The sequence below is a fragment of the Mus caroli genome, chromosome X, assembly GCF_900094665.2.
Source record: "Mus caroli chromosome X, CAROLI_EIJ_v1.1, whole genome shotgun sequence".
Lineage (NCBI taxonomy): Eukaryota > Metazoa > Chordata > Mammalia > Rodentia > Muridae > Mus > Mus caroli.
Genome location: NC_034589.1, coordinates 74,957,237 through 74,971,157, shown reverse-complemented (window position 1 = coordinate 74,971,157; position 13,921 = coordinate 74,957,237). Strand labels below are relative to the sequence as shown.

General features: G+C 31.4%; 1 protein-coding gene across 1 annotated transcript in view; it reads left to right on the top strand.

Annotated features, from left to right (window-relative positions):
- The window catches only part of Cfap47 (cilia and flagella associated protein 47), a 238,201-nt gene that overhangs the window by 64,939 nt on the left and 159,341 nt on the right, over positions 1–13,921 (top strand). The window contains exons 26-30 of the mRNA XM_021153316.2: positions 986–1,195; positions 6,776–6,876; positions 9,863–10,009; positions 11,079–11,307; positions 12,372–12,593. Of these exons, the coding sequence (XP_021008975.2) occupies positions 986–1,195; positions 6,776–6,876; positions 9,863–10,009; positions 11,079–11,307; positions 12,372–12,593 (909 nt within the window). The remainder of the gene's footprint in view (positions 1–985; positions 1,196–6,775; positions 6,877–9,862; positions 10,010–11,078; positions 11,308–12,371; positions 12,594–13,921) is intronic.

Below are 13,921 nucleotides of genomic sequence, written 5' to 3'. Positions count from 1 at the left end.
TTTGGGATAACATTGGAAATGTAATTGAGGAAAATATGTAATAAAAATATTAAAAATAAAAAAATAAAATAAATAAAAAAAACTGGCATATGGAATCAGCAAAAAAAAAAAAAAAAAACTACTTGAACTCAAAATATATGATGATGACTCTGAAAGGTGTTTAAGAAATGACACTCAATTTCTTTGTTCACTTGTAGTGAAATTAGTGTGAACGACATATTCAGTGACAGTTAATTAGAACTAAATTGCTTTCTAATGTACTTTTGAATTAATTTCCCATATTTTATCTGGTATACCATATAAATATAATTAATCCATTTAAAAATAATATTTTCTGTTTTCATTTATTAGCTGAGTGGTATTCACACTGATTAAAATGATAAACGAATAAGATCCTCATTTAATTATTCTTATTTGTTGTATATTTACACATGTGTAATAAAATGAAGCTAATGTTTTAAAATTTATTGTCAGCAGAATTATGATTAGCAAATTTTAAATTTTAAAATAATGCTATATACATTTTGCTTGGTTAAGTAGATTTTATGTAGTAAATAAATATTTAGCATACTAAATGTCAAAATATAATTATTAAAATATATTTGTGATAATTGTCTGGAGGTGCCTATTAGTATCCAAATATTTCACGTTCTTTGTGTATATAATCTATCAATATTATTTAATGAATATGCATGAAATTTATAAATGTTAGCTGGTCATTTTAGTCAAATCCTTATTAAGATATGTTGGAAGAAATTAAGTTTATATGATGGTTATTTTTAAAACCTATTAGATTTATTCTGATATATTATCTGTCTTAATCTTTATAAAACAAAATTGACAGACAGAGAAGATATAAATACACATTTAAATATTAAAATACTATTATACATAGTTGGTTTTTGAGAAAAGACACATTCAAGTCACATTAATTGCTGGTATTTTAAGCAAAATAATAATATATATAATTTTATATTTTGAACAGTAATTCAACTCTTCACTTCAAGATTCCCACTGCAAAGCTTCTTGATAATGATGAGATTCACCCACTTACTGTGACATTTCCAAATGGCAGAGTCATCAAAGGCTCTAATACTGGACTAAATGATGAGATATTATGTCATCTTAGTTTCAGTTCATCTAAACCTGTTTCATTTTTTACCAATCTTTTTTTTAGTGATGATAGAAATAACTGGTAAGATATTTAAATGTAGATACTTTTTTACTTGACATTGAAGTATATTCGGTTTATATTCTATACTTTTGTAAAGTGGTAAAGGAATGGCACCTAATATATTGATATTGTATATACAATTTTAATATTCCAAATATAAATTTTCTTTAATCATAAATCACTAAGTTGTGAAGTATATGCATTTATAGTATTATAACTATTTCTGATTTCTGAGATGCATTCTCTTGATATCTAAATAAAAAGCTGATGTGAACAAAAGTTTTGAATTAGTAAAGTAGAACATGAAGTATGGAGGTACAACTAGGTTTCTTTATTGATGATAGTTTGCTGCTTTTGGCTTGGTATGTTGTAGTATACCAGAGCTTGGAGGGAAAATATGAAGGATAACAGTCGCCTGATACAGTGTTTTTTGATATAGTCTTTTTGAAGAACAGCTGTATGATAGATGTATATTTCACAAATTATAAGAAAATGTAATTTATTTCATTCCTGCTGTATTTTTATATCTATTTTATCTCTTTTTATTGTCCTATCCATTTTCAACACCTTCTTTCTCAAACATATACAGCCAGAGAACACACACACACACACACACACACACACACACTCACACACACACACACACTGAAAAGTATGTTTAGTAGTAAAGTCTGATGAGTAAATATACCCATAAGAGTTTTCCCACTAAGATGGATTGGAACTCGGGAGATGGCTCCATTGATAAATCAGGTTTGTCTGCACCAGTAAATCTAGAGCTGTGAAAGTGATCTCTAGGTTCAGAGATATCCTGTCTTATAAAATTACTGGAGACTGGTTGAGGAAAAAATAAACATGTAGGCTTCTACCTTTCATATAAATTACACTGCATGTGCATGCACACACACACACACACACACATGTTGAAGCAGAACATGAATGTATGTAAATTAAAAAAAAGAAATTAGGAATGAAGCAGAGATACAAATATGAATAAAAAAGTCAAATTAATCTTTTAGTATCAGTGCTAAGATAGTCTAACTTTAGAGAAAGGGCAGAAAAAATTTCAGTATTGTAAGAGAACTGATATGACATTAGAATTGTATGTGAGGTTTTAGACAATGTCTCCTTACATTGAGAAGTATATGATAGAATTCATTTGAGGAATAAACTTAATGCTGAAAGATTAAATGCTCACCACTTAACTTAAAAGGAGCCATGGCTCTAAGTCAGGCTTAAAATGTTACCCTGCAGGTGACTCAATAAAAAAACAAACAAACAAACAAAGAAACAAAAAACTTACGTTTGACGACACAATAAAAAAAAAAAAATCTTGAGCTCCCTGCCTAGAGTAGATGGTGTGTCTAGAAGTAATTCTGTAGCAGTATATATCTATAGAGTTTCCATTTGATGCTGAGCTTACTAGACTGGCACCATCCTTTAAGCTAGTTTGAAAGGTATAATTTCATCTCCAAGTCCAGATCTAAGAGACAGCATCTGTGTGTTAAAATTTTTCTCGCAGTGATTTATATGTACCAAAAACTTAGTAAAGAAGGGATCTGAAAAGATCAAATATCGGAAAATGTCAAGAGAGATTGAACAGTGAAATATTAACAAATATGAATCAGCACCAGAAAATGGTACTGTGGGAGTCTTTTAGGAAAAATACCTAACATCTATTAAGGAAAGTTAATTAGTTTGTTAATTATATTTATATAATTTCATTTGTTTAAAAAAAATTCATTGTAAAATATAATTCCAAACTCACAGCAGATGAAATTGGAATACTAATTTTTATTTGGATCTGAATTTGTGTTCAAGTCCTATTATGTATATTACAAAATTTTATCGCACTAGGACCATTCAAGGCTTACGATTTCATTACCATAGCACACGTAGTATATTAATATTGAATAAAATTATCTTCCATTCTGATGTGGAATTGTATGTAACAGTTTATTTGAATAGGAAGATTTAAATGGTTTATGAAACTAAAACTATATTGTGATTGAGACATGAATTTGAAAGCTTCAGTAAAAACCAGTAGAGGAATATTTAGCAGATGGGGTAAACCCCCTTCTTTCTTTCTCTTCCCCTCTCTCCTTCACTTCTTCCTTCCTCCCTCGCTTTTTCTCTCTCCCACATTACCTCTCCTTCTCTTCTCCCCTCTCTCTCCCACCTCTTCCCTCTCCCTCCTATCTCTCTTTCCTCTCTCTTTCTTCTCTCTTTCCATCCCCTATTCTTTCTCCTGCTCTATGAATTTACCTCCTTTGAACTAGTTATAATGTTAATCGAACATAAGTCTAATAAATATAAAATGATATCATATTATTTAACATTATGCTTCGTATTTTTGTCAGATCATAATAGTTCTTTTGCTGTTGTAAAATTCAAATATTATAATTACTAGACATTTGTCTCAGAGATTGAACAGGAAGCTTCAACATTATCTCCTTAAAGATACTGGGGAGCAACAAGCATAAGAATTTTTTTTTCTTTATTTTTTATTAGATATTTTCTTTATATATATTTCAAATGCTATCCCAAAAGTTCCCTATACCCTCTCTCTGCTCTGCTCCCCTACCCACACACTCCCGCTTCTTGGCCCTGGCATTCCCTTGTACTGGGGCAAATAAAGTTTGCAATACCAAGGGGGCCTCTTTTCCCAGTGATGGCCGACTAGGCCATGTTCTGCTACATATGCAGCTAGAGATACCCAGTCACAAAAGAAGTCATTAGATATGCACTCACTGATAAGTGAATATTAGCCTACAAACATAGAACACCCAAGATACAATTTGCAAAATACATGAAAATCAAGAAGAGGGAAGACCAATGGCTGGATACTACATTCCTCCTTAGAATAGGGAACAAAATACCCGTGAAAGGAATTACAGAGACAAAGTTTGGAGCTAAGACGAAAGGATGGACTATCCAGAGAATACCCCACCCAGGGATCCATCCCATAATCAGCCACCAAACCCAGACACTATTGCATATGCCAGAAAGATTTTGCTGAAAGGACCCTGTTATAGCTGTCTCGTATGAGGCTATGCCAGTGCCTGGCAAATGCATAAGAGTTTCTAACCTTCACTAATAATGGATAAATAAGTAGAGATAAAATGTGACTGGAGTGTTGAGTTATAAATTATGAGATATTTCTGGTCTTATCTGATGAATATTATGTGGTCTTAAAATTCTAAGAAAAATATGAAAGTTTCGTAAGGGAAGGGATATCCACATTGTCTTAACAAGTCATCCATATATTTATTAACTTTCTAACAAATGTCTACAATACACAAATTAATAGAGATAAAAATCAGATGCTAGCTAGTGAAAGTGGCAAATTGAACATTACTTTTAATGTGGTTGTTACTTCTCTCTTTTGATTTAAGGATTCTGACAGTATTCTAATTAAGTAATGATAGAGGTTGTGGATTCTGTGAAATTGTTAAAAATCACTTAATTATATATCTCAATGAGTGGATTCTACGCGATATAAATCATATACTTAAATACTACTCTAAAAAGAAACGAAGATATCTGATGGTTCAGTATAATATATTAAACAAATTCAGTATTATTAATACTGGGAAATATTTTATCATATCACAATAGTATTTATCCATTTCATTATTTATATAATCATACAAAATCACATTATCAATCTTGTCTGATCAAAATGTTGATTACTGCCCAGTACAATAATAACAATTTTCATAACAATTTTAAGTTACTGGAATGCCAAGGCTTTCATTTGATTTCTGGATTTGAATTGAAACCCATTATGGTACAGTGCCTTTCCATTGTACTGTTTGTGTAACTGAGCATTTTCAGAGTTATTTTTTTTAATAACATATATCAGATTTGACATTGGGAAATCTATAAATATTACTGCAATTCACTTACATGGCACCATTAGCTCTATTATTTCAGAAATACATATAATAAAATATATGGTATACTAATTTCAAAAGCAAATTTTTTATATCTTAATCTATGTATAATAATACAAATGAATAAAGTATCTCTCTTTCTGTGCTAGATACCTTATCTGATTTCTACACTATTTGCCCCAGGATGAGTGCAATTAACTACATATTTTTATTATTCTGTTTTTATCCTTGCAGACAGTGACTTTTCTTTGTAGTCTTCAACAAGCTTGTTTTAAAATAGGAAAAAGAAAACAGTATACATATTCAAACTTTGTTCTTGGAACAAAACTTGTTTTTAACTATTTTTCTTAATTATAATGTTTCAAGGGATAGTTTTCATTTTGTTTGACCATGTTGTACTTTGGTAATAGTGGCCACGAATAAGCATTTTTTTTTGTATACTAAGGAAATGTTCCCATAAAAAAAGGTGGTAGAAGAATCCAAATGCAGTGACCATGTATGTATGTATGTATATATATGAAGTTTATGTATATGAAGTTTAAAGTAAAAGTCTTTGCTTCAATCTGATTTTCTGATATTCTGTGGAAAAGAAGTGAACTATACAGGTTTTTCTATTCTTACTATGGCTATGATTTTCTTGAGGCAGGGACCAGGGCTTTAAAGATCCCATACAGTATATGTGGCAATTATGAACCTGACTCCAAGAACAATTCCTATGTTTTGATTTTATGTGCCTGTAATAGATTGTCTACCCAGAAAGTAGTAACAAAATACCAGTTCATGGTATCTCAGTGCATTAGAGCACAAAAGGAGAGCATCCACAGTTGCTACAGTATTGTTTCTCTTCTATAATTTTAATCATTTGTAAACCAAAGTTACCAATGATGACTTCATGCTATTTAATTTAGAAGGTCATTACTGTGAGTAATTAACTGTGGTAATTTCAAATCTAATTCCAAAAGATGTGGACTTTTATTTGTTTGTCTTCTTTTTGATTGGCTCATATTCATTATCAATAGTTTTGAATTTTAGGAAGATAATTAATTTTTTAGTTGTATCATGTATTTTGTTCATATTCATTCTTCATACCTTTTTCTAATCAATCTCCTTCCTTTTTTTCACTGATCTCCTTTCATTTCCCAGTTTCCTATTTCCAAGTTCTGTTTGTCTGTCTGTCTCTGTCTCTCTCTCTGTGTCTCTTTCTCTGTCTGTCTGTCTCTGTCTCTCCCTCCCACACACATACACGCATATACATATACATATATTCATAAGTGAGGAAGCTTTTGGTTCAGTATCTTTGCTGTTATAAACAGTATAGCAGTTAACATGGATGTGATAGTATTTCCTTTATGTAGAATGCTGTGTAGAGTATGTTGAGGTTGGATAGAAATGTACTATGGTAATTCTACATTTTAGAATGTCCATACTGCTTGACATATAACTTGAATCTGTGTCTTGAAACCTGCAGAGATAATCATCACTTTTCTGGAGTGTATTTTATAAGTGAAGCTTATAAACTATTGAAAATTTAAATTTACAAACTTTCAAGATATTCTTAGTGATTACTAAAAACAAGAGAAAAGGAAAAAAACAAATGATTAATCATTTGAGTTTTAAGCATTATAAGAATTTAAAATAATTAAAAAATATTTTTGTCTTAGCTACATGTGAATGATTAGTTTATTGATAAAAATATTTTTGTTTTTAGGTTCTCACTTCCAGTTACTGCAACATCAGAAAATTGTATTCTTACTATTTATCTATATTTGGCAGTTCATTTAGACACTCAGAGAGTTGTTTTAAAGGAAGGTAAGTTGTTTATGGCTGATTGCAGTCTCTCCCTGTGCAGGTTCTTAATAATTTACTATCTAAATAATACTGTTGGGGCAACAGTATTTGGAATGTAAATAATAAAAGAAAAGATTGAAGCAAACTACATGCAAAATTAGAAACAAAATGTCTGATGGGCACCTTGAGAACTCACTGTGAACTAGTTTATAGTTTTCATCAGATAGATATTGATATATTATTGTCTCAAGTACAAAGTAACACTAGTTTTATGTTCCATTTTATTTTACTTTTATCCTATTTGCCCCCATTATCTTCTCTTGTCCCCTTTTTGTTGATCTCCTTCTTTATCTCAGTTAGCTCTCTTTACACTTTCATGCTTTTGATTTTTGTTTCTTTGGGATTTTTTCCGACATGATTTGATTGGAGTTGCTAATAAGACCCCATGTTCCTCCTACAACAATCACTAACTGCCTACAGAATAACAGTGAGGAATTTGGCCTCATTAGCAACCATTGGAAACTTCTGTAACCATTGAGATAGCCTTGAATGTGCAACCATATTGCCTCACCCTCCTAGTGCTAGTATTACAGTTCAATACCACTATGCTCAATGCATAGAAAGATCTATTTGTATTTGTGAGGGAGTGTGTCCCAAGTTCTGTTAACAGCTCATGACTTTCTATAAATATAGCTCTCACAGTTCCAAAGTTGTCTTCAGTCTTCTCCAAGCATCCATACACAGAAGACCAGATGCACTCTCTCACATGATAATGGGGGCAAATAGGACAAAAATAATTTTGCTGTATATAAATTATACATACATGATATCTCAGTGGTATCTCATAAATGAAACCCACTATTTATAAATACAAATAAAAAATAAAATCTTTATATAAACTACCATTACTGATAGAATGAAAACAACAAGGTCCCGTATTTCATAGCTCAGATAGTGGCTTCATTCTCATTTTTGGACATTTTATCTTCTGTGTTTAAGTCATAACAAGCTCCCATGAGTTATTCTACTCTCTGGATGGTTCTTTATTTGATATCTTTTTGATGATTTGACAATTGTATCTATTAGACACTATATACCTTTGTACCAAGGAAGAGCCTTGCCTTTATGTGTATGAAATTTTCATTCATCTTCAATACTCTCATAACTGTCATTTTCCTGCCATACTCCAAGCTTAATTTTGATTTCGCAAACTTCACATCTGCATACTTTTCTGACATTCATAAAATCTTTGAAAATGGAGCTAATTTCCCTTTTCAGTCTTTTATCCAGAATGTTTCACATAGTATATGATAGGTAAAAACATATTTTTCCTGTATTATCTATATTATATAATGGGTGATTTAAATTCTAAAACTCCAAGAAAACATTTTTACCTGCATATTACCATTAAACATGGGTTATATGTCAAGTAGTATATTTTAACTATCACAAAAATTGAGTTTTAAAGATATTTATAGAATAGTCCAGTTGCTATTATAGAGTTGCAGAGAGAGTGACAGAGAGAGAGAGATAGAGATGAGAGAGAGAGAGAGAGAGAGAGAGAGAGAGAGAGAGAGAGAGAGAGAGAGAGAAGAAGAACTAAGACCTAAGGCTCCAAGTGCCCCAAAACTTTCTTTTACAAATTATGACTGGTTTTGCTCTAAAAATATTAGGAGGAAATTTGGTGTATGACAGCCTATTGATATTTGAAGCTGCCTTTAAAGTAATCCTCACTGTGACTTAAGGGTTTCTGGTTTCTTATGTTTAGGTAAGATTCTTTTCAGATACTTTGTATGAAAGATACCCAGAGTTTAGGGGCTAAAGAGTAGTCCTGGTGAACCTATGACTTTATTAAAAAAAAAGATTTATTTATTATATATACAGTGGTCTGCCTGGATGGATGCCTGCAGGCCTAAGAGAGCACCAGATCTCATTATGAATGGTCATGAGCCACCATGTAGTTGCTGAGAATTGAACTTAGAAAAGAGCAGCTCTTTTAAATCTCTCCAGTGCAACCTCAATTTTTTCAACTGTACATGTTTACGTTTCTGACAGAATATGCATATATATGTGTGTGTATACATATGCATATATATGCCTTTGTATGTATGACATATTAGCAACCATTTGGAATATATGTGGTTTTATTTTTGTTGGATATTTTCTTTATTTACATTTCAAATGCTGTCCATCTTTCAGGTTTTCCCTTTGCAAACCTCCTATCCAATCCCCCCTCCACACTGCTTCTTTGAAGGTGCTCCACCACCCACTCACCCATCCACTCCCGCCTCACCTCCCTAGCATTCCTCTACACTGGGGCATCAACCCTCTAAAGGACCAAGGGGCTGCTTTACCATTGATGCCAGATAGCACAATCCTTTGTTACATATGCAGCTGGAGCCACGAGTCCCTCCATGTGTACTCTTCAGTTGATTGTTTAGTCCCTGGGAGCTCTGAGGTGTCTGGTTGGTTGATATTGTTCTTTTTATTAAGTTAAATACATACTATGAGTTGAAAACTATAAAGTATATAGTAGTCCAAGATTGGAATAGGGTTTTAAATCTCCAAAATGGTATCAACTAATGAATAAGAAGTGATTTCACTTTTTATTAGACATTTTCTTTATTTACATTTCAAATATTATCCCCTTTCCTGGTTTCTTGAGTATCAACTAGGAATAGGTATTTGTGTTAGCAACCCCTTTATGTCTTTTATATTATAATTCTAATTATTTGATGTAGCAACATTTAAAATGTTTTACATGTTTTGTTCTAAAGATAATATTGTTCATTTTTCTACTGATATGACAATCATCAAATAAATTTCATTAGATTTAGGGACCCATACCACCATTTGTGCCATTTTAATTTATTAACTCATGTGATAATAAAATTGATATTTAGAGTTTCTTTTACTGTTTTATGTGAATTATGAAATACAAGTTAAATACCATATTAAATTTACAAAAATTTCTTTGGCTAACTATGCTCTAATTTGTCATTTGTAGAAAAACAAGGAAATATTACAAAGCCTAGAGGCAGTTTTCTGGTTCCACGTAGAGATTCCAAATCATTTGCTTCACCGAAAATGAAAAGAGGATCTCTTGTTCCCAAGTTTAATGATGCTGAAGTTATATGTGGGAACCTATTTGTTGGTATGTGAAAAAGTATAGTGTGCTTATCAAATCTAGTCAATGATATAATCTTAATGTCAAAACATAGCTATTTTGAACAATAAATTCATTAAAAATTACATGGGTTTATCAAAGTCAGAGTGGACCATCTGCTCTCCATAAGTTTTTAATGAATATCAATAGACATTCTCTACATTTATAGTATTCTTAGTGCCTCAGTAATATTATATATGCCAAAATTTGTATCTCTTACTTCCATTAATTAAGTAGCTGAGTGCAAAAACCTAAGAATAGTTTTTTGTTTTTTTTTTTTTTTACATTTAACTAAAATGTTAAATATCCTGTTGATTTCACCCTTATAACTTATTTGTAACATTATAAGTAGCTCCTGTATGGAGATTGTGAATTGCAGATTTATGGGTTTCAGTACATGTTCTATTTGGATTCCAGGTTGCCTATCTTACAAAGTAGTAAGCATAGGTAATGTGAGAGTTTGGTATTTTTTAAGATTAACATCAAATATTTTTTATATAGGTCTGTGTCATATGTTTAAACTTAATTTTTATTGATTGGAAAAATGCAACTTCAATAGTGTGAATCTGTATTTTTGTGATTATATAAGAAAATACTTTTAATAAAATACAATATAATAATTTATACTCATTAAAGTTTACATAACACAAAATATTTTGTTATATTTGTGTATTACTCAGAAAGACATTTTGAATATTAGTAGGTATTTTGTTTTTGTAACTCTTTTAGCTAAAGTCTACTTGTATAATAAGCAATAGTAAAGAAATGTAAATAAGCTTTTATTATATAAACAAAAGTAAAGAGGCATATTTTGAGGATATTTCCTGAAAAGTATAAAACATCACTTTTTTCTATATTTAATAAATGTACTTTAAACATTCTGTATATTTGGAAATAATAATGTAATAATTATTTGAAAATATAGTAAATATAAAATATTTTGAAGAGAATAGAAAAATGTGTTGACAAGGTTTAATTTTATCGATTACAAGTAAAGTTAAGTAGAGGAATACTCTGTGTTCAAATAATAATATTGTACAACAAATGTGGACTCTAGGGATGGAAATTTCACGTGATTACTTTGACTCAGATGAAAGTATTGCAGAAAGATTATATGCTAAACAACTGGAAAATGAAGAGAAGTATCAACAATTCTTTGCACCCGAGGAAGGATCGAAGGCTTTTGACTATTTTCAGAAGGTTGTGAATGCAGCTCAGACATGGTTCAGTCTGTTTGGCTGGCCAGAAGGACCCCATTCTCTTTCTATTCCTGAGACAATAAGAAGGTGACATTTATATGCTTTATATTTTTTTTTATTTTGCATTTTTAAAAGTATAGTGTCCTTTAATCATTTTCAATGAAACAGACTCAATTAATTTATGTAAACCAATGAATTATTTGGGGAATATGGAGGCCAGAATGATGCAATTATAAATTCTGTGATTCATGTGTACTTCTTCAACATAATAGTTTTGCTTTAGATTAACTTATTAGTGAGCCATTAATTATATAAGATAATATTTGATTGTGAACTTTACATAGATTTAGTGTCCTTTGGTCTTATTTGCTTACTTGTGATGCTTTTGTAACCATCACACTGGCCTCCTTCATCTTTTGATGTTGTCTCTTCCATTTTGTCACACGCCCTTTGCTTTTTCTTCTTTAATTTAACCTTGACTGATATTTTTCTCCTTTTCCTATGCAACCTTTGTAGAGAAATTTTAATCTAGCAATATGGCTATTCTGGCAAGGTATCACATCCGAATAACTTCTAAGTCTGGCTGATCCAACTGGAATGACCCACCTTTATTCCCACTGGCTGAAATACAAACACAGCCTTAGCATATACCTGTAAACTCTTAACAGTGTAGGTAGAGTTAGTTTTTAGAAGGAAGTAGCCATGTTTGAAAGTGTCATCTAATTGAGGGGCATATATCAGATGATGTATGATATGTATTTAAAATTTTATATTACATGGGAACCTATAGAAATCATATTTAGATTATACAATGCAGGATTGTACACAGTGAATTTAAGTTACTTACTATATTAACATGCAGTAAGATCAGGAATCAACCCTTAATGTCTTCTCTTAAACCCAGTCTGTTTCCAATCCATTCCTTCAGCACCTCAATTGTAGCATTAGTGATATATGTGCAAAAGAGATGGTATAATGTCTTTGGGAATATTTAAAAATTTAATTTGTGCTGACAAACAATAACCACATGAATTGCATTTTAAAATGTATTGCTCTCTCTACCTTAATATTATTTGTTTTAGTTATTGATTATATTTTTGTGTAAAGTGACATTTTGAGACTGATGTTCATTTATTCCTTTTAACTTATAGGGATGTGCAGAAAATACAATTCTATTCAACATCCTCACCACCCAAGAAATATTCCAGACAGTATGATTTTTCCAAATATAATAAGACAATTTATGATGTGATACTTCACTTGAGTGGAAAACTGCCACCTGGTATTAACTCAAGCCAGTCCTTACCCGTGGATAACGTTGAAAGGGTGATGCAACTCCATTTGCAGCATGCCTCACTTCTAGACTTTATCACGTAAGAGCTAACTTTTCTTAGATTAAACATGTAATCATGACTTTCTTGAATTGATAAATGGATAGACGTATGAGTGCTTGGATAGACTAGAGATAATAATTGGTCTTTAGCTTAAATATCTCTTGCTATACACATTGTAATATATATTGTAGTAGTGAAGCATACACTATTTAACTAAGTACCCCATGAACTTTTTGGATGCATAATCTAGTATACTACTGCTCAAACTTCATCACGTACCCAGATCATTAGGTTGGCCTGTTAAAACAATTTGTTCACAGTTACCCACAAGGTTTATGATGCTAATTTAGGTGAACTATAAGTTGTGAGATGATGTTTCTGATCCTATCCCATGGCCTATTTTGCATGCATATATGTGAAAATCCAGCGGTTAAAAAATGAAAATTAAAAATAACCTTAGATTATTGGTAGTATCATCTTAATTTATGGATATTAGAAACTTCTGGTTTTCATAGTTAAGGTGGGACTATTAAAGCATAAGGCTGGGGAGAAGTTCCATAAATGCTAATAAATTATAGCATACAAGTTATTGTGAGGTCTGTATTACTCTACAGCTGTTAATTGACAAGTTGCCATAAAATTAAAAGGCAGTGTTATTTTGAAATCTGTGGACAAGGTTGATGAATTTATATGCATTCTTTTAACTTCATTTTCAGCATTCCTTTTTACTTGAAATCCCCACACATAGATACTGAGCATACTCTTTCTTCATAGTACTGCCTCGTTAAATTTCATTTTATAAAGTTTATGCAAATATATACATATACAAATATTTACATATTTGTTTCCTCAATTATGACTGAAAATAAAGAGGAAAGATTAAGAATACAAGTGAAATAATATTCTTTTTAAAATGTGTTCATTGGGAAATTTGAGCCTTTTCAAGTTAATGCTGGTTATGATGTTGAGCAAAACATTTGTTATGATTTCCTTATCATAGTAATCTTTATTGTCTTATTTTCTTCATGGCCTAGAAAGAGAGCTACACATTTTTTTCAGAACCTTTTCTTTATGTAAGATATGTATCTCTTCTGATACATATGAAGCTAGAGACACGAGCTCCGGGGGATAATGGTTAGTTCATATTGTTGTTCTACCTATAGGGTTGCAGATCCCTTTAGATCCTTGGGTCCTTTCTCTAGCTCCTCTACTGGAGGCCCTGTGATCTATTCCAATAGATGACTGTGAGCATACACTTCTGTGTATGCTAGGCTCCAGAATAGCCTCACAAGAGACAGCTATATCAGGGTCCTTTCAGCAAAATCTTGCTAGTGTATGCAATGGTGTCAGCGTTTGGAAGCTGATTA